The sequence below is a fragment of the Columba livia genome, chromosome 5 (genome assembly GCF_036013475.1).
Source record: "Columba livia isolate bColLiv1 breed racing homer chromosome 5, bColLiv1.pat.W.v2, whole genome shotgun sequence".
Classification (NCBI taxonomy): domain Eukaryota; kingdom Metazoa; phylum Chordata; class Aves; order Columbiformes; family Columbidae; genus Columba; species Columba livia.
In genome coordinates this window covers 5,337,988-5,358,828 of record NC_088606.1, presented here as the reverse complement: position 1 = coordinate 5,358,828, position 20,841 = coordinate 5,337,988, and the positions used below count along the sequence as shown (strand labels likewise).

The following is a 20,841-nucleotide window of genomic DNA, read 5'->3' as shown; positions in this document are numbered from 1 at the left end:
TGGGATGTCTCCAGGGATGGTTCATCCACCACCTCTCTGTCCAACCAGAGTGGGATGGTGATAAGCAGATGAATTGGGGTGGGGGGCCAGGGCTTCAGCTTCTCTTCCCAGTCCTGTCAGCAGGAGGAAGGTGACACATGAGCCATTTCAAGGCAGAAATCACCTTGCAAGAGTTTGTTCTCCATTTTGATGTGTTTCTTCTCAACCAGACCTTGGGAGGAGCAGTGTCATGGGTGCAGGAGAGTAAATAACCATCCATCATCTGCTCATGGAGTTAGGGCTGTGTGCCCTGCTGAGAGCCCTGGGCCAACCAAGGATGGTGAGACCCTGGCCCAGGTTGGCCAGAGAGGTGGTGGGTGCCCCATCGCTGGAGACATCCCAGGCCAGGCTGGACGGGGCTCTGAGCAACCTGAGCTGGTGAAGATGTCCCTGCTCATGGCAGGGGTGGCACTGGATGAGCTTTGAATGCCCCTTCCAACCCAAACCATTCAATGATTCTATGATAATCACACAGGGGACACTGTGGGGCAGGAGAAATATGGGGGGTGAGTTGAGGAGACCCCCTTCCTTGTTGCTTCTTTTGCTTTCACATCTGCAGCCAGCATTCTGATGGGGATTAGTGTGTCCCCAGTGCCTGCAGCCATCTTGTCGGTTCAATATGGTGCTAGTGGCCCCCTAGGTATGGGCTGCATCCAGCCCATTGAAATTTATGGTTTTGGGGAAAGGTTGAATGTCCCTGGAGATCGCTGTGCACTCATGGAGCCCATTGGCACCGTCTCCTCACTGCATTGCTGCTCCCAGACCTTTCTACCAGATCCTGTCTGCCTTTTGCCTCTGGAAAGAGTAATCTCAGATGAAGATACAACAGGACCTTGGTCCGAGTGTCATGGGCACCAAAGCACCAGGAGAAATCCTCAGTACCCATTTTTGTAAGCCACAGGCAGCCCTAGTGCTGGTATGTGTTAGAAGGGAGTTTATTATGGGTCTTTCCTCTCTGCAGCCTTGGGAAGCTCTGAAGTGAACATTCCAGGATTGGCACAAAGCTCATTAGTCATCCTGGAGGTAGACGGACTCAAATCTGTAGCTGCTTGGTAGTGAACCTCGTGACGTTTCCTGTTCCTTCTTATCTGACAAAACCAGACCTCTCGTGATCTCCGTAAAGCTTCTCTTTAGCGGAGCGGTGCTGTTTGCTGCTCCGACCACAGCTGTTCATGGGAGGTGTCTGGGGCTGGTGCTTCCCCTCCACCCCCCAGTGAAGCTCCCATGAGCCCTGAGCTGCTGCAGGACAGCAGATCTTCTGTGGGACGTGTCCTCCTTCCTGGGGTCCCAGCAGGTGTCTTCAGCAGGGCCTGTTGCCATAGGACAAGGGGTGATGGTTTTAAACTAAAGGAGGGGAGATTCAGGCTGGACATGAGGAAGAAATTTTTACCCCTGAGGGTGGTGAGAGCCTGGCCCAGGTTGGCCAGAGAGGTGGTGGATGAACATGATGTCCTGGAGACATCCCAGGCGAGGCTGGATGGGGCTCTGAGCAACCTGATCTGGTGAAGATGTCCCTGCTCATGGCAGGGGTGGCACTGGATAAGCTGGGAAGGTGCCTTCCAACCCAAACTATTCTGTGATTCTATGAAAACCTCCAACCATCATATTTGCACAGTGGAGGCTTCCTTGCCTGTGGCCCCTTTTGTATGAGGAGGTTGGGTTTTCTCTTCATGGTTGGATTTTGGCTTCTTTACCTGCTCTGGAGGATGCTCCATTGGTATGTCATGCAGTTTTATTTCACTTGCATTGTTGTTGTGTTGGCTCCAAGGGTAACTTCTGCTTGTATCAGCTCTTGAATTTGACCCATGTTTGGCAGGAGCTGGATGAAGAGCATGGCAATACGATTACCACTCCAAGACATCTTGAATGGGGATAAAGGAGCGGGCTGTCTGGTTGTGGAGGTGAAGTTCAGGCCATTGATAGCCTGTGCTGTGAAGATATATTGTAGAAGAAGACTCTGGCTGTGGTTTTTCCTTTCACCAGGCTGGTACATGTCAGTCCTTGGAGCCAGTGGCTATGGAGAGAGACGCTCAAAGATTTGTGCCACCGCCCCTTCATTTTTGTGTTGTTTTCTGTATCCTTCAGGGACTTTCCAGTGAGTGAACCGGGATTTTGGTAACGAACCAGTCTGGTCAGTGACTCATTTAGGTTGGAGGGGGCCTCTAGAGGTCTTTGGTCCCATCTCCTGCTCAGAGTAGGGCCAATGCCATGGGCAGATCGATGCTGTCCCCGTGGGCATCACAGAATCCTAGAATCATTTTGGTTGAAAAAGACCTTTAAGATCATCAAGTTCAACTGTTAACCCAACACTGCCAAGGCCACCTCTAAACCATGTCCCTAAGAACCTCATCTACACATTGTATAAGTCCATGTGGGTTCAGGTGGCTCCAGGGTGTCATGCAGAAACAAGGCCAAGTCTTCTCCACGTCTCTACATGCCTTCTTGTGGACTTCCTACTCCCTCATTAGGTCTGTAGAGGTTTGAGGTCTTTAGGGGATCATCAGCTATCCACAACCTGCAAACCTGTTCAGAGCTCTTCTAATTTAGGGTGGATATTGGGAAAAAATTTCCTCCCAGAATGGGTTGTTGGGCATTGGAACGGGCTGCCCAGGGCAGTAGTGGTGTCACCATCCCTGGAGGGGTTGAACAGACATGTAGATGAGGTTCTTATGGGCATGGACTGATGCTAGGGTTGGGTTAGCGGTTGGACTCGATAATCCTGAGGGTCTTTTCCAATCCAAATGATTCTATTACTCTATGATTCTATGACAAATAGCCCCCATGACCATGTCTGCAGCTGGAGCAGTTCTGCTCAGGCTGGAAAGAGCCCAAGCAGAGGTCTCTCACCTTGAATGGGAAAGTGTTGAACGTTGACCAGGTCTGGTAAAGTCCATCCCTTTGTGTAGGACCTCATGAAGAGGCAGTGTGGTCCAGTGGTTCTGGCATGCCCCAAGGACAACCTTTTCCTAGGGCTTTAAGTTCAATTATTCAAGTCACACCGACCTGATTGCACTTCATCCCTTGTATTTTTAATATTGTGGAGACACGATGGTGTTTGTGCGGCACTCGCAGGGTTGGTACCATCAAAAGACGTTGCATTATTTATCAGCTGACTTAATATAATTGCTGCTCAGCATCACATCCTCGCTTGGGGGGTTTGTTTTCATGTCCGGTGCTCCCCAGTGGGGGGGACCCTGTGTCCTCCCTTGCACCGTGTCGGGGGGTTATAAAAAGATGATTTTCGTGCAACAACCCAGGCTTATGGAGAGGTATAAGCAGCAAATAAGGTAGGCACTGATTTTTTTTAAGCCTAATTCTAAACCCTGTGTGTTTCCATTAATTGCCATAAAAGTTAGGCTGGCTGTGAATCGATGCTTCTCCTCCACCCTACCTGGAACAAAAAGCCAGCCTCCCCAAAGAGCCTTCATTGGTTTTCATAAATCACTCTGGGAAAAAATACAGAAAGCAACCGAAAAATATAGAAAGCAATATAGAAAGCACAGCCCAGAGCTGAGGTTTCCCAGCAGCCAGGGGGGCAGGGAAAGGCACTTGCCCTTGGGAAAGCAGCTCGTGGAGCCCAAATTCGGTGGCTCCGGCTTGTTTGGCAGAAGGATTAAAGCTCCAGGAGTGAGCATGGGGCGGAGGGGATAAATGAAGCACGTGGTGCTGGTGGCACGGCTGGGACGGATTGATCTCCAGCACAGGAGGTATCGATGCACAGGAGGGAAGGGCGAGCCAGCGTGAGTAACGCCGTCTTGTGCTGCTTAATCTGGGCTTTGCAGTTTCTTTGGGTTCATATATATATATATATATATGTATAAATATATATATATTTTTTTTCTTCAATGCTTGAGATTGCAAGTGTAAAAACACCGCCCAGGCTCGCAGATCTAGGGTGGCTTTCTCCTCCCGTCTGCGTTATATCGGTGTTTGCTGAGCATGTGTCATTTCACGATATCGCCGGAATAAGGGGTGGTGGTGAAAGCAGGGCCGTTGACTCAGCAGGAAGCGTGGCAGGGATGCTTTGCGTGCATTTTAAAGAGAAAACAGGCTGATTTGGGGGTTTTGGGCTCCATGGGAAAACCAAGAATGTTGTTTGCAGAGGTTAGCGATGAGCATGCCGGAGAGGGGGTGAGGATGGAGATAGGTTCACAAGCTGGGGGAATAGCATGGGAAAGGCTCCAAGGGTGCAGATCAGAAGGATAAGAGCAGATTTTTCAGTTTTGCAGAAGCATCGTGGTGAGGAGAAACGCAGGTGGGTCAGGGCTGAGCTGGGGGAAGCTGCAGCTTCTCCATTCCCCACCATGTCCCTGTCCCAATTCTGCCACAGTGGCCGTGCCCTCCTCATCGCAGTGGGACAGACCCGGGGGTACTCGCTGTCTCCATAACCGGGTCCTACTTTAGACCAGGTTACAGGAGAAAAAAAAAAAAAAAGCAGAGGCAGCAGCAGGCCACAGAAGTTAAATTTAATTGAGATAATATGGGTCAGCTCACCGACCGAGGACAGAGGAGCAACCTACTTCTCCCCAGCCAACCCGGTTTGCAGCACTGCCAGGGCTCTGCAACCCTGCCCTGGACCATCAGCTCAGAGAAAACCCCCTGGTAGCCCCAAGTTTGCCAGTGGGGAGATCGCAGGCCGTGAAATCGGGACAGCACAATAAATTACTCTTTGAAATTATCAATTGTGAACATACAGAATCGCGCAGGGATTTTTTTCTCTCTCTCTTTTTCCCCTCAGAAACCTGCTAAAATCGCCCACATTTAGTGGTGATCCTCCACCCGCAGCTTGGGATCTGGCCACCAGCAAGCACTTCACTCATTTAAGGGGTGTCTTAGTGATGCCGTAGCGCAACAGCTTTGTAGTGAAACTTTCACAGGGTAACTGTAGCTGCAAATACAGGATTTTCTTCCCCCACAACCCCTGCCTAAAGCACAGCAAACCTCCAAAAGTAATTACAAACCTCTCCCATCTCTGCGTGGTACAGCCACTATTTGAGTAGTGGATCTAAAGACACCAGCTCTGGATGCTGGGAAAAACCTGAAAATTAGATAAAATGATATAAAGAAGGATAAAAAAGAAGTTCCCAGCCTTGCTGCTTTGGCAGGGATGGGAAGAGAAATACCCGGCAGCAGCACCAGGGCTTTGCTATAGCTGTGACCTGTTTGCTGTATTTGAAGCTTGAAATAGAACCTTATGAGTAATGTGGTTCAGGTGCTTATCACTAATTAATTAATTCTTTTGTACGGTGGATACCTAATTAAAGCAGTCTAAGGTAATTCCTGGAGGGGCTTAAACTAATGGGATGGTTAACGGGGTTGTTTCTTTGCTGATGTAACTTGTTGGGTGATTCCCAGCGGCTGGAGAAGGGTTATGAGGCTTTGTGTGAGTGTTACTTAAAATAAAATTCTAATAAAGGTTTGATTGGGGTGAAATCATGGGAGAATGATTTCTGGTTGCAATGGTTTCTGCTGCTGAGGGTTTCACGTGCTGCAGAAGTTATCTGGGTGAAAAGGCACGGCGAGGCTCTTGTGCCATAAAATAAAGGAGCGGTTTTGGTTTTATTTTAGCTGAAAAGTGTTTTGCAGCAGGATGGACCCAGCAGCATGGCACTATGGCAGGAGCTACTGCAAAATCCACATGCTCCTTCTGATTTCCTGGTTTTATGGGGCGGTTGTCCCCCAAAAATGTGACATTTTAGCCAAATCAGGGCAACTCGGTGGCTTGCCCCGATTCCTTCAGGATGGCTGTACCCCCACACTGACAGGTGCATCGATAGTAAATCATGGTGGCATTGAATTCAGGGTGACTTTGGGTGAGGCTCAGGGGGGGTTGTCCCTTTGAGGGTGATGTTGACACAGCTAAAAACCCAAATCCTTTTGGAAATGTGGTGCCTCTTCCTCGCAGCGCTTTCTTCTTCTTCCTTTTCAAACCTCATTTCGCACCTTCCCTTAAAGGTCTTTATCTGGACCCTGGCAAATACTTAAGAGCAGGATGTTAAAAACTGAAACCCAAGAATGGGTCAGTTAATTAACATGAAATAATAGCTCTTGGCTGCTTCCCTTAATTAAGGGTCAGGAGTTCAGAGCTGTATGAACAGATGTTGAACTCCTTTTCCCGGTACAGGAGCTCATTGCTTCCTCTGCAGCTTTAACCATCTCTTTTTTTCCTGGTACAAAAGGATTTTTCCTGGGGTTTCTGAGCAAGGTGTGTACAAAGAATTCATTTCAGAGTCAGTCTGAGTTTGTTTTGGGAAGAAATCAAGAAGCAAAAGAACTGAGAAGTCATAGGCATGATGTTGCTTCTAATTAGAGAGTGATTTTGGTTTTCTAGAGCTCTCTCCATGGGGGAAAAATAACCCAAACTTCTTTTGAGGGTTTCTGCTTTTTTTCTGACCAGCTGGAAGGTGGTGTGTGTTTCCTAGACCTAAAGTCTCCTTTATACCAAAAATTTCTACCCCATGAAGTAAGGAGCGACCCAGCATGCTGCCACTTCAGTGGTAGGACACAGGAGACATGGGGTGCATTTTGGTAGTCAAGAAGTGATCAGGTTTTCAAAGAGAAATTTTTATTTGGTCGATTCATTCGTGCTTTTATCATATAGTTGCTGCTTCTGCATCGTTGTGTGGGTGTTGGTAGTGCTGGGTTATCACCAGCTGCCCCTGACATGGTTGTATCAGGGTCAGTCCAGCCTGGGAAGAGTCATGTGCTCGATAAGTATTTTGACAGAATAATAGTAAAGAAAGGGTTTGCCACGTTACATAACGTGAGTACAGTGTGGCTCAGAAGAGGAATTAGACTTTCCTTGGCCGTTGCTGCAGTAGAAATGCAAAATAATGTACTCAAGTATTTTCAAGGATACCTGGGTAGTTTTTTAACTGATGTTAAAAGGTGCATTGGCCAGGGCTGCAGATAGTGCCATGGACCTGGAACAGCTCTGCTGGGAGGACCGGCTGAGAGAGTTGGGGTGTTCAGCTGGAGAAGAGAAGCTCCGGGGAGACCTTATTGTGGCCTTTCTGTACTTAAAATGGCTTATAAGAAAGGTGGAGAGAGACTTTTTAGCAGGGCCTGTTGCGATAGGACAAGGGGTGATGGTTTTAAACTAAAGGAGGGGAGAGTCAGACCAGACATGAGGAAGAAATTGTTGCCCCTGAGGGTGGTGAGAGCCTGGCCCAGGTTGGCCAGAGAGGTGGTGGATGAACCATCCCTGGAGACATCCCAGGCCAGGCTGGATGGGGCTCTGAGCAACCTGAGCTGGTGAAGATGTCCCTGCTCATGGCAGGGGGGGCACTGGATGAGCTTGGAAGGTTCCTCCAACCCAATTCATGTGATGATTCTATGAGCTCCAGCCTGGGCTGACCCCTGTGCAGGGCAGAAACCCTCCAGCCTGGGAGTAACCTGGGGGCTTGTGATGCCCTGAGGCTTAACGGCCACTTTTCCAAGGTTTTCAGGGACCTGATGGGGAGAAATCCAGGAAACTGAGTCGCGAGAGGATGTGGTACCATAGGGGAGCCCCACACATTGGTTTGGCAGGGGAAGGAAGGTGGGAGCTCTGTTGTGGATGTTGGGAGGGGAGGTCTGTGCCGGTGAGCGATGGTCAGGGGCTCCTGCAAGCTCCTGCACAAAAACACCTGCAGGACCCTGGGGTGAAGCATGACCCATCCGTACATCCCTCCTAGGCACTTCTCCTCTCTGCCCAGCTCTCTCCTTCTTCTCTTTTTCTGTATTTACTGGGCTATCTGTGTGCTGGATTTACTTTGGTCTGTTGGGGGGACTTCAAAGCTGGTGGAGATGTCTCCATCTTCCAGCCCAACAGGGAAGTCAGGGATACCCTAGGCAGCACACGTGCCACTTTGCAGGAGGCGGCCAGTGAGGCATTTCAGAAAACCCCTGTTTTTCTGGGGAACACCAGCGCTTTTAGGGAGTTTCCAAAGCTTCATGTTCTCCTCTCAGGCAAATTTCATAAAAATAAAAATAAGTCGCCTGCAGGCATTGTCCCCTCTCATCCCCAGAAAGCATCGCCACGAGTGTGCGTGGGTGTGGAGAGCAGGACAAGGGGCTGACCGGAGGTCAGCAATGAGTCGGCAAAGCGATGAGTGTTTTTAATCAGGATGAAAACTCGGGCCACGGGAAGCAGGTGATGCTTGGCTGCAGCTTGGCTTGCTCGGACTGCTGGACCACGGTTTTGGGCATCCTTGTTCCCCAGTATTTGACTGAGCATCCTGGGCACCCATTGTCCTAATGCCTGATCTGCACGTGCTGCTGGGTTTGTCCCTTGTGCATTAGAAAAAAAACCCACTTTTTCCCAGGGCTATCCTTCCTAAACAACGGAAAGGCTGAGGGAGCTAAGTCACTTTGGTTTGGAAAAGAGGAGACTGAGGGGTGACCTCATTCATGGTTATAAATATGTAAAGGGTGAGTGTCAGGAGGATGGAGCCAGGCTCTTCTCAGTGACAACCAATGATAGGACAAGGGGCAATGGGTACAAACTGGAACACAGGAGGTTCCACTTAAATATGAAAAGAAATTTCTTCCTGGTGAGGGTGGCAGAGCCTGGCCCAGGCTGCCCAGGGGGTTGTGGAGTCTCCTTCTCTGCAGACATTCCAACCCGCCTGGACACCTTCCTGTGTAACCTCATCTGGGTGTTCCTGCTCCATGGGGGGATTGCACTGGATGAGCTTTCCAGGGCCCTTCCAATCCCACACATTCTGTGATTCTGTGATTCCTTTTCAGGGGTACATCCCCGAAGGCCCTGGAGCAGGGTGGGGGATTGCACAGCTTTTTGGAAATATCCAGTTTACAATGCTGCTGTTAAACCCCTGACCTTCAGCACTGGGATCAACAACCTCAGTGGCATTTTTGTGGTGCTGGAGCCTTGTGCCAAAGCCAGAGCAGGTCAGTGCTCCCTCCCCATGGTACCTGGCCAAGAGAGACACCATTTCCTATGGATGGTGGCAGGAGGGACAGTCTGGTGGCTGATCCTTCACCCCAATAATCTCTTAACAAACAAACAAAAAACTAAAAAGAAAATTTTAAAAAAGGAAGTTGAGGTTAGTTTCTGTTTGCCTTCGTTTTGAACCGTTAGGATGCCTGTGAGAAAATAAGAAGCTGTAAGTCTCACTTTCGCGTGACGCCCACGGGACGGTGACTTCTCCAAGCCAAAGGGACAGAGAGCCAAAATGTCCCCATGGGACCGGAGCCGCCTGGCTCCATCCCAGCTGAGCTCCCGTGCTCCTCTCCAGGTCTGTCCCTGCCTCTTGGGAAGGAGTTTTGTCCTGAAGCCTCAGTCTTGATGGGCTGCGCTGGGACATGCTCAGCTCTCCGAAGGGAACGATGTTGCTAAAACCTTTACTGCTTGCAAACTTGATGGAAAAACATGCTATGGGCTGCAGATACTAATGAGCTTGGCTCTGGCAGCGCACAGTGGATGGAGGGAACATCCTGAGCTCAGCTTTGCAAAGCCAGTTCCAGTGCTGAGCTCTTTATTTAATGCCCCAGCAAAATTTAGGGAAGAGAAAAAAAAACAGCTTTGCTGCAGCTCCCTGTGCCGTGTCTTGCCTTGATAATGAGATTTACTGGCCAAGCCAGGGCTGGGCAGGCTGGGTCTGACCCTAGCGCTGCTTTTTTGGGGTGAAATATGGCTGAATAAGGCTGCACAAGGCTAAGATGGGGAACAGATCAGGCGCCCTCCCCAACTGTTGCAGGAGCAGTGGGAAGCACCAAAACCCACCAACACCGGCAAAACACCGGCATCGGGGCCAAAATGGGCACACATCCCACCTCGCCCCGGTTTGGCAGGAGGGATCAGATACCGGTGTGATAACGGAGCTGTTTCCATGGAAACGGGCTCATTTTTTTTTTTTTCCCACCAAGGCGCCTTTTAATTTATTTATTTATTTGCTGGCATGGCTCCGACATGCGAGCTGCTCGTCAGTGATTTAAATACCGTATTGGATATCGGGTATAAAAAGGAAAGGAAAAAAAATGAAGGATGTTGGGAAAAGGAATAAAATCCCTGTGGATGGGAACTGGGAGCTGTGGCTGTAACCGCTGCCGAGGACTGAAGTCCTGTGCCCCAGCAAAGCGGTGTGATGGGAGCCCACAAGCACAAATCTAGCTCGTAATGTTTTATTTGCTTAAGGAAATAATGAAACACATGTAATTTGGGTGGTATTAAGTCTCCTTTCCCAGCCAGGTCTCCAAGTGCTGTCGAGATCGATGTGACTACACCAGCCTCCGCCCCCTGGTAATGTGGCTTTTTTGCTATTTTCTTTTTGTCTGCAATATTTTTACATTTTCCTGTATATATTTAGTCATTATTTTTCAGTCGAGCCACCTATTTTTAGCGATGGTTTTTAGTAAAAGCCACAGGATGGCTTCAAAAGCCATCCAGCCCCCTGTGAGGGATTCCCACGCTCCAGCCGGCCACTGACCGGCACAGTTATTGGTTCTGGATGCTGCATCACACTTAGTTTTGGGGCGAAAAAAGGCATTTTGGAGGACAGTCCACTTGCCTCCCTGGGGGTGACGTTGCTCTTGCCCCTGTTTGTGCCCCTGGGATGCGGCGAGCTGGGCCGGCCTCAGCCCCTGGGATGTGCAGTGGCCAGGAGCGATCCCAGCACAAAAGAGTGGAATAAATCCCACTGTTATAATACTCATCCTGACACCTTTTCTGGCTAAAAAAAAGAAAACCTGGGTGATTTGTGCCTGGTAGGAACAAGCCTGAGCCCTGCGCTCCCCAAAATCTTGGCTGCCCTCTATGGGGTCCACTCATTTTGCTCCTAACCGGGTGGAAAATTCTGGTGCATCAGTGATGGAAAGTGAGACTTTTTAATGGCAAACAAAAAGAAGGGAAGCTCCTGCTTTCAACTCGAAAAGGAGCTGTTTTCGGTGGTGAGTGATGCTGTGCAGTGCTCTTTTAGGTGGAAAATCAGCAAAGTTTTGCGCTGGCAGATGTCAGTGCTTTCGGTTTCTTGCCTGCAGACCCACCTGCTTTTCCTTTTGGTTCAGCCGGGAGATTTGGGGAGAATGGTTTTCTGCCAAAAACCCACGGGGAAGTGAAAGAAGTCTGGAAAACTGGTTGACAGGAGAGGATGCGATCCACAGGTTTAAAGCCACAGAGGAACCTCAGTTGGGTGGGCAATGGCTGTGAAGCCCTGGACATGCAGGAGGTGTCTGGTGACACCTGTGAAGTGTCACTCAATGCCCATTAGCATCTTCAAGAACATGAAGAAATGCTTTCTAAGGATGCTGGTGTCCCAGACAGGGTTAGTGCTGCTTTTGAACAGTGCAAAACGTGTGTTTTGAGATACCCGTTATGTAATGGCAGCTGCCTATTTAAGGTAATTGGACTAAATAATCACCCTTAAAATGCATTTTTAAAAAACATTTAGGAGAAATCCCATCTCCACCCAAACACAACTTGAGATAAAACCCAAAGAAAAGCGGAAAATAGAGCTAAGGAAGAGGTTTGGCTCAGATTTAGTGGGTTTGGGCCTGGTGCAAGGGGACCCTGTGTCCCCTTTGGGCACAGCTCTGTGCAAAGCAGGCGGCAGCTTGCGCTGACGAGGAGCTGGCAAACGAAGGCTAATTACTCTTGCAAGCAGGGCTGGCAGCTGCGGGATGCCAGAACCCCATAGGAGCCCAGTTTGGGAGGGAGGAGGAGGATTATGTCTTAGCAGAAGGTCTCAATTGCTCCAGTGGCAAGAGATGCTCCTTTTGCAGTGTCTTTTTTTGGGTAGTATGTGGCATTTTGCGTTGATTTTGCAGTCAAGGTGGTGGCAAAGCAGCTGGTGCCTGGAGGCAGCAGCAGCGGCTCACGAGGTTGGAAGTGGTTGGGGAGAAGAAGGCAACTTGACAAATTAATTTACTGATGAATTAAATGAGTTCTCAGCAGCTGGGCTGCTAACAGGTTGGGTTTTATTGTTCTACATTTCAGGTAAAAGCTGAAGATTTAGGTAAAGCTGTAGCAAGCAGACCAAGAGGTGACACAGCCATAAATGCTGGATCATTGCCCCCACATCCCTCACCTTTTGCCCATCTGAGTTAATGCAAATCCTTCCCTAAATCTCCATTTTTGTGCCTGTTTTGGATGGGTGTTGCTGGTGAAAGAAGAAAATATTATTTCACTATCAAGTGATCTTCATTAAACGAGGAGAACAAGAAATTAGGTGTTTTCTTGGAGCATAGGTACCAGATAGCAAAAAAACAGCAGCAAAATTTCCGAGTCCACAATTTATTACAAGTACTTTTGCATCCTTTTAAATGAATTCAGCCTCTTGCCACATGCAGTAAATAAACCGTGACCCTTCTGCACAACAGACAAGTATCAAAACAACCTGGCAAGATCCTGAGTTGTAATTACAATGCAGAGCCCAAAAGAGACAATAACCATGGACTGTACACGCTAAACATCATTAGCATGACAATAAAATAGCGTCCTTAGTCATTAACCTGTGGGCTCTGAGGAAGGAATCCTATTATCCAGGCACATGTGCCATTAAGCAGGTGAAATAAGATGCCATCCATATTCCCTTGTGAGTGCCATTAAACCCTTTTCTTTGCAGGCAACGTTTAGCTCAACAGCATTGGGCGCAAGAACAGGCCTGTAGCAATGGGAGCATCAGGAAAACTTGGGAAGCGCGGTGATTTTTAGCTCTGAGGTGGGGATTTTGATGCTAAGGGCAGGGGCTGAGCTCTGCCAGACGGAGGGGACCTGTAAGAAAGATGGGGACAGACTTTTCAGTAGGGCCTGTTGCAACAGGACAAGAGGTGATGGTTTTAAACTAAAGGAGGGGAGATTCAAGCTGGACATGAGGATGATTCTATAGCTAAATCAGAGTGATGTGGTGAAAGCTGGAACAAGTGATGGCTCCTATGTGATGGCTCCTTTTGCGTTCATTTTTCCTCTGATCTGAGGATTTATATACTATCCAGGGTGGTTTTAATTTGTGTGAAGTCTGATGTTCCTGGCATCTCCCCACTAACAAGTATTTACTAGTTCAGCATGGGGTCCAGTGGCAGGGAACTCCACACCTTGTTGGATCTTGGGGAAGAGAAATACATCACAGAATCACAGAATGGTTTGGGTTGGAAGGGACCTTCCAAGCTCATGCAGTGCCACCCCTGCCATGAGCAGGGACATCTTCACCAGCTCAGGTTGCTCAGAGCCCCGTCCAGCCTGGCCTGGGATGTCTCCAGGGATGGTTCATCCACCACCTCTCTGGCCAACCTGGGCCAGCGTTTCACCACCCTCAGTGTCAACAATTTCTGAAATACACGTATAGCTGTGGTTTGGGGCAGGGTGTAGTTGGGTTGATTGCAGTTAGTGGTAAAGAGGCACAGGGGGTTAAAGGAGAGGAGGATGCTCTAGCAGCTTGGCTTGGCTTAAATCCAAACAAAAAGTCTTCGGAGGCTTTGGGTTTACTCCTGGTGGCTCCATGACCTCCCAAGTATTCTCATATTGGGATAAAAGAAGCTGCTTGAAGTGTTTTGCTGCTGCCCAAGACGCGCTGGGGTTGTTTTTTGGTGCAGGACATTCATGGGCTCAGTTCAAAGCATCGCCTGCTATCTGGTTGTTATTCTCGCTGAAGGAAGCACGCCCAGCTGCTCGTGGCAGGGAAAGGCTGTATAACCAGCCATGGCCCCAAAATGGTTCCAGTTCCCACATCAGGTTTCTGCAGAGGGGCCAAGTGTGGCCAGGGGACATTGCTGTCTCCTGGTGACACCATGGCTGTGTGAGCTGACTGAGTTGTCCCTGTGTCCCCAGCATCGTCCCAGCAGCCTGGTGCACGGCAGGGTGCTCATACACGTCTCCTGCTCTGTCCCAGCAGGGTCTCAGTCTTCTCCGGCTTTGTATTTGGGGCTCTTTTCCACCTGAATGCCTCTAGGGCCAGATGTAGTAAGGGCATGGGAGGGTTTTCTTCTTGGTTATATATATATTTTTTTTTTAATTGTATACTTTTTTTTTTCTTTAAGATCAGGGCTGTAGCATATAGAAGCCCTCAACACTTCTCCCCGCTCTTGCACCTCCTTCCATGACATTAAACTTCAGTCCCTGAGTGACTCCCTGCAACTGGAGCAAGAACAGACCATGGTCCTCTCTATGAAATGGCACAAAATCACTGAGAATATAATTTGCTGTGTGAGAAAAGTCTCTGTGGGATGCAAACCATGCAATAGTGTCTTGGGTGATGTACAACTCAGTGAACCTACACAGGCACCAGCTTTCCCACCAGCCTCAGCGCTGGCTGCCACATCACCAGAAATGTGGTGCCACCACCACTGCCACCCACTTTGTGGCTTTGCAGGGAGAACTGAAAGCAAAAGTAGGAGAGAGGCACCCTGGTAACCTGCTGCTCAAAAGCTACTCCAGCAAAAAAATAGTGAAGAGCTGAGAAAAAACAGTGTGGAAACAATGCACATGCCTGAGTTAAACCTCAAGCCATGGTGCAGAGCTTTGCGGGGATGCTTGGTGGGAGCTGTGGTGGGGGCTATGGTGAGAGGGGGAGGATTTTGGCAGCCTTCCTAAAGGGGTGGTCTTTCACAAAATCACAGGGTGGTTCGGGTTGAAGGGACCTCTGGAGATCATCCAGTCCAACCCCCCTGCTCACACAGGATCACCAGAGCAGATCACACAGGTCGGTCCAGGTGGGTTTGAATGTCTCAGAGGAGGAGACTCCACACCTGCTCTGGGCAGCCTGGGCCAGGCTCTGGCACCTCACAGTAAAGAAGTTTCTCCTCAGATTCAGATGGACCCTCCTGTGTTTCAGTCTGTGCCCGTCGCCCCTCACCCTGTCGTTGGGCACCACTGAACAGAGTCTGGTCCATCCTCTGACGTTCACCCCTGAGATATTTATCAGCATAAATAAGATCCCTCTCAGCTTCTCTTCTCCAGCTGAACAACCCCAGCTCTCAGTCTCTTCTCATCAGAAAGATGCTCCAGACTCCTCATCATCTTTGTGTCTCTGTGCTGGACTCTCTCCAGTAATTCCTTGTCCTTCTTAAACTGGGGAGCCCAGAACTGGACACAGAACTCCAGCTATGGCCTCACTAGGGCAGGGTAGAGGGGGAGGAACAACCTTCACCCCACCACATGTTCCAACAGTTAAATCGTATCAACCCCTCTCACCCTGCATCCCACGGCATGTTTTGGATGTGTCGTATCCCGGGAACAGCTAAAAGCCTGGTTGCCAGCAAGCCTCGGATAGTTGCCCATTTGACTTGAAACCTCTTCCTGTGCCGAAAAACCTCACTGAATGCAAACAAATAATGTCGCTGGGGGACGGGCTTGGGGCGGGGAGGGGGGTTGGTATGGAAGGAAACCCGCAGCCTTTCTGCCTCCCCGGCGGGTTACGGCACTCGGCATTCGGCGTCTGCAAGGGCTCCGGGTTTCCTGGTGCCATAAATAATGTTCTCATTGCATTGAATGGCATGACAGCAACCTAACCCAGCTCCTTTTTTTTTTTATATTCTCTTTATTTAAAGGCAGCAAACGGCCAAGAGGAGCGGATCTTCCCCTAGAGGCACAAATCACCGGAGAGACCTGCTTCTGGTAAAAAATCGCTCCTGTTCATGCTCCCTGATGGGCAGGGGGGTGGCTGGGGAGGGTTCTCATCCTGCCACCCTGTCTGCCCTCGTCGTGGATCATTCTCTGGTCACCTCAGAGCATGGGTACCTTGCTCAGTGCCAGGTTGCTTTTTTCTGTAGATCCCAGAATGAGTTTCTTTTGAAACACCCTTATATCCCCTGAGACGAGCTTCAGCTGAAGATATCCTCCCTAAAATGCCACAAGCCCCTCATTTTAGGGCTGTGTCATCCTTGTCCCATCACCCGAGGGGCTGGCAGGGGGCTGGCCGTGCCCTGCTCTTGCAGAACATCCCCCAAAACCCCCTTTTTTAGGAGCGTGCAGGCAGCCCCAGCCAGGCAGGGCCCAGCACAGCACGGCTGTGCCTCCGCTGTAAAATATTTGATGCTTGTGCAAGCTGAACGCTGGGTTTCTGGCCACCGCTGCAGGAGCTCATGGCTGTTATAAGATAACACGAAAACATCCGTGATCGAGACGGCGTGGACTTAATGAGCATCCCCCGCCGCCTGCCTGAGGTAGAAATCTTGAGAAACAGGAAACTCCAGCATCCTGTTTAGCATCTCAGTGTTCAAGTTGGCAGCAGGGACAAAGCAAGGGAGGCCAAGGAACATTGGAGGGACGCTGGGCACTGGCATGGGGCTGGGTGATGTGTCTGGCTCGGGACAGGGGGACGAGCCTGGCATGGCAGCGGCAGCACAGGGCTGCTCAGGGGGAGCCTGTTCTCTGGTTTTGTTTGCCTTGGTGCCACCACAGCCCTTGATAGAACAGCAAAAGCCGAAGTACAGTTCAGCTGCAGTCCTGCTGCTGCAGGAAGGTCCTGGTGTCTCCACACATGGCTCTTAGGGCATCCCCTGCTCTGGGGACAATGGGGAGGGCACAGGAGGGTGTTGCTGGCAGCCTGTGACTACCCGCACACCCACAAAGGCTGGTGGCTCAGTGCCCTGGTATAAACATGGGAATAAATGCTGGCTGACATGCCCAGATCTGCATCTCCCATCCTCACACCCTCATAGAGTCACAGAATAGTTTAGGTTGGAAGCGACCTTCAAAGCTCATGGCCATGAGCAGGGACATCTTCACCCAGCTCAGGTTGCTCAGAGCCCCGTCCAGCCTGGCCTGGGATGTCTCCAGGAATGGTTCATCCACCACCTCTCTGGCCAACCTGGGCCAGGCTCTCACCACCCTCAGTGTCAAAACTTTTTTCCTCATGTCTGGCCTGAATGTCCCCTCCTTTAGTTTAAAACCATCACCTCTTGTCCTGTTGCAACAGGCCCTGCTGAAAAGTCTGTCCCCATCTTTCATATAAACCATTTTAAGTATGGAAAGGCCGCGATAAGGTCTCCCTGGAGCTTCTCTTTTCCAGGCTGAACTCCCCAACTCTCTCAGCCTGTCCTCCCAGCAGAGCTGTTCCAGCCTCGGATCATTTCTGTGGCTCCTCTGGCCCCTCTCCAGCAGGTCCATGTCTGTCCTGTGCTGAGGACCCAGAGCTGGACAAGTTCACATGGTTCAGCTCTGACAGCTTCACACATGCAACCCCAGCCCATCATTTGGGGGATCTGAGCACTGGGAGCAGCTCTCTGCCCAACCCCAAGAATTCACCCAGGTGTTTTTGTGCCTGCAGCACATCGGGAGAACCTACCTGGCCTGCCCATGGCTAGCAACAACACTGCTGGCATCGCGCAAGCCCGCAAGCTGGTGGAGCAGCTGAAGATGGAGGCCAACATCGACAGGATAAAGGTACCGTGGCTTGGGGCTCAATGTTGGCTCACAGGGATGCTGCGAGGCCGTACCTGCTGCTGAGCAGCTGCCAAAAGCACATTGTGGGAGCCAGGATGCGGCGGTTATGGAGGATGCTTCTCTAAGCGATCCCGATGGCCGAGGCTCAGGGCAGTGGGAGATGCGTCTCACCCTAGGAACAGGTTAAATCCACGCTGTTTGTCACCATTGCTGTTAAAACTGTCCTTTGGGCAGTGCTTGGTGCTCAGCCTTGAGGTTAGTGGGGAAACTCTATGAGCAACGTTGTCCTGAAGCCTCTTCCTGTGGAAAGCCCAATCATTTTTGGGAGGTGCTTCCTCCACTCCAACCACTTCTGCTATAACCCAGTGGAACTGCTGCTTCTGGGCACGTGAAAGCTCATCAGCTTCAAGCTTGGATTTGTCTTTTCCACCAGGGTGGTTTTGCATGACAGCTGATCTAGGGGAAAAAAATGCTCCGTTGCTGGCTGCTGGCACATCTGGGCACTTGCAAGCAAAATCTTGCCTCCTGGGGCCAGGGTCAGCTCCAGCAGCCTGGGAGCTGCTGCTGTGTCCTGAATAAATAGCCAAATTGGTGGCTGTGGGCAGAAAACGCTGCTGTAGCAGCTGTGGATGTCCCTTCTCAGGGATGAGGAGGATGCCGTGCCCGCTGAAGTCGGTCCTCGCTGTGATCAAGTCGGGGGAATGGGTGAGGGATGTGAAGGATGCTCACGGGAGCACGTGCTGGCAGGTGAGCTTAGAGCTTGGAGGTGACAAACCAGCCACAGAGGTCACAAACCAGCCCCACTGGGTACTTGCTGTCTGTTTGTTGGTTGGGTTTTTGGCTAGGGTACAATGTTGGGTTGGTGATGCTGCAAGCCCAGCCCCACCATTGGGACCTCTCAGGGTGGGATGTTCCCAGCACAGCATGTCCCTAACGTGGGGGTCTTTCCATTCCAGGTGTCCAAAGCAGCAGCAGACCTGATGGCGTACTGTGAAGCCCATGCCAAGGAGGACCCTCTATTGACCCCTGTCCCAGCCTCAGAAAACCCCTTTAGAGAGAAGAAGTTCTTCTGCGTGATCCTGTAAACCCTCAAGGAGCCTGACTGGCACTCAGGCCACCCTGAACACTGATGTAGAGTTTTTAGGAACGGGGACAACCTGCTAGTCTGCAGAATTTAAACAAAAAATAAGTAAAATATATGGCCTGGAAGCTACAGAGATGTGCATGTTTAAAGAACCTGGCCACCTTTGGGGGAATAAGATGATCTGCATTGCAAGGCAAAAGATCTGAAGTCTGTAGAGTTGCCTAGAAAGAAAAAAAAATATGTAAAGAATAAATTTGTGTCACTTTTCTGCTCACAAAATAGTTTGATTGTTCCATATTTAAAGCACCAGAGCTGTGCTGAGCAAAGTAACTGCTAAGGATGTGTATAACCTTCTTGGAATGATATTGTTGGTTCCTTTCCAAAGTATTATTTTTTATTTAAGTTGTCAGATATATAGCAACAGGCTAGATTACTATAATGTTACTCAATGTTTGGTCTTGTGCTTTTTAATTTCTGGCGGTAGCGTAGCACAGGGGTTGAGCGGCCCCCGCGGCGGGTTAGCGAGGACGTCGGCACCTCTGTGTTTCTAGCGACCCCCACTTTTCTAACATTTTGTATATGGTTAGCTTCGGCTCTGCAAGTAAAAGTGAATCGTGTGTCGTGGTTGGTGCTTCATACTCCTGTGACGACGTTCGGTGGTAGTGCATGAGAGTTCCTCTCTTTTCATCCGCTCCAGAATTTTCTTTTCTATCGTTTGACACCACGTGCTGGTGGGAGAAGCTGTAGGGAGGAAACCAAGGTGATCCTGAAAGCAAAGACAATTCCTGCGATGCCTTAGACGTGCCTGAAATACCTCCTGCGTTAGGGTGGGTGTCAGCCCCCAGGCACAGGGCTGCCCCTGCCCTGGGTGTTGCAGGGTAGCTAAGAAATCTGAAAAATCAAAGTTGACCACTTCTTTCTGGGTCTTTCCTCTTCTCCTACACCTCTGTGCCTCTGCCCTCCTCACTTGGTCTGTGTCCTGCTCTTTTGGCTTCCCGGCAGCATCTCCTTCCCTTGGGGCTGGACCAGGATGCTGTCCCCATGGTGGGATGCTGTCCCCCTTCATGGAGGTGCCTGATATCTTGTTTACATGCAGCCTGAGCTCCATGTCAGGCTGGGGAGTTATTCCCGCTGTCAGCGCTTTGGGGGACACACGCCACCTTTTTTTTGGCTTGGCCTCGGATTAATGCTTTTGTGGACATGGCTTGTCTCTCCTTTCTGCTGTTATACACCTCCCAGCTTCCCCTCACTCCTGGAAAACTTTAGGAATCATAACTTGGGGATCTGTGGACAAAATGCGGTGGGTGTCACATAGGGGTTTGGGGAGTCTGCAGTGACCCCACTAAACCATAGTTCCGAATCAGGTATCAGCTTAAAAATCCCTGTGGATTCAAGAGGGCAATAGTCTTTAGGTACCTTTTGGCAAATCTTTCTAGCCCATTACAAGTGCATTTTGGTTTTTCTACCTTTTCATACTCTTTTTCTAGTCTTCTACAGAGAAGACCAGTTGTTCTTACACTGGACTCAAAACTTTTGGCATCTGGGAACATTTATATGACACAAGTAGCCTAGATGGTCCCACATTTTGGCCCCCCAGACCCTGTATTTCAATCTTTTTACTACAGCTCACGTAGCTTTAGGATGAAGGATGGATGAAGTAGCTTGCTCTGCAGCTGGTTCCACTCGCGGTGTTTCAAGGCAAATGTGTAAATACCTCGTCTCGGGTTTGTCTTTTCTTTTTAACGCTGATTTACCGTCACGGAGAGTGAAGCGCAGCTGGTCTGACCCGGGGCTCACGCCCCAACCCTTCTCAAACGCTGTCATGAAGTGGTTTGTAATAATTTTTTTAATAACTTGCGTATTTTACAACTCAAATTCTTAATAAATAAATGATGAAATAAAGCTGCATGAAGAGTATGGGGGGGGTGAATTTTGAATTAGCCTAAACTACTAATTTAAGGTGTTTTACGTTGCCAGTCTTTATTTTCTGTTGGTAGTGGTGTTGACATTGGTGTGCTGCCAGGTATTTCACCCCAGTATTTATATTTACACAGATACGCCTTTGTTAGCCAAGTAGAGAACGCCTGCCAAGACCGTTTCCCCCCCTCGCAACAAAAATACCAGTCATCTCTCCATCCCAATGCTGTATTTCCAGCGTGGTATCAAATGACATCCAGCTCTACCCCCAGGCTTTTAAAGAAAAATATCTGGAGTACTGGAAAAAAGGACTTTTTTTTCCTACCAAGGTTGCCGGTGGTGGGGGGATCGAGTCAGTCCCACCGGTGCCGATGGGTTTTGCTGCCAGGGTTTTTGGGGAGGTCGGCGTTGTGATGTAGCGCATCCCCATCCCACGTGCTCTGTGTACTCGTTGAGAAATAAAATTTTGGATTTGTTTCAA

At 49.8% G+C, this 20,841-nt stretch overlaps 1 protein-coding gene across 5 annotated transcripts in view; it reads left to right on the top strand.

Moving 5' to 3' along the window:
• Positions 1-20,841, top strand: part of GNG2 (G protein subunit gamma 2) — a 26,292-nt gene extending 5,451 nt beyond the window's left edge. The window contains exons 2-5 of one of the 5 annotated variants that reach the window (XM_065063205.1): positions 10,228-10,282; positions 15,523-15,589; positions 17,244-17,359; positions 18,316-20,841. In XM_065063205.1, coding sequence (XP_064919277.1) covers positions 17,273-17,359; positions 18,316-18,444 — 216 coding nt within the window. In that variant the 5' untranslated portion in view covers positions 10,228-10,282; positions 15,523-15,589; positions 17,244-17,272 and the 3' untranslated portion in view covers positions 18,445-20,841. Of the gene's footprint in view, positions 1-3,553; positions 3,780-10,227; positions 10,283-14,592; positions 14,686-15,522; positions 15,590-17,243; positions 17,360-18,315 lie in introns of those variants that run through there. The other 4 variants (XM_065063206.1, XM_065063207.1, XM_021292746.2 and 1 more) reach the window with 4 other exon arrangements.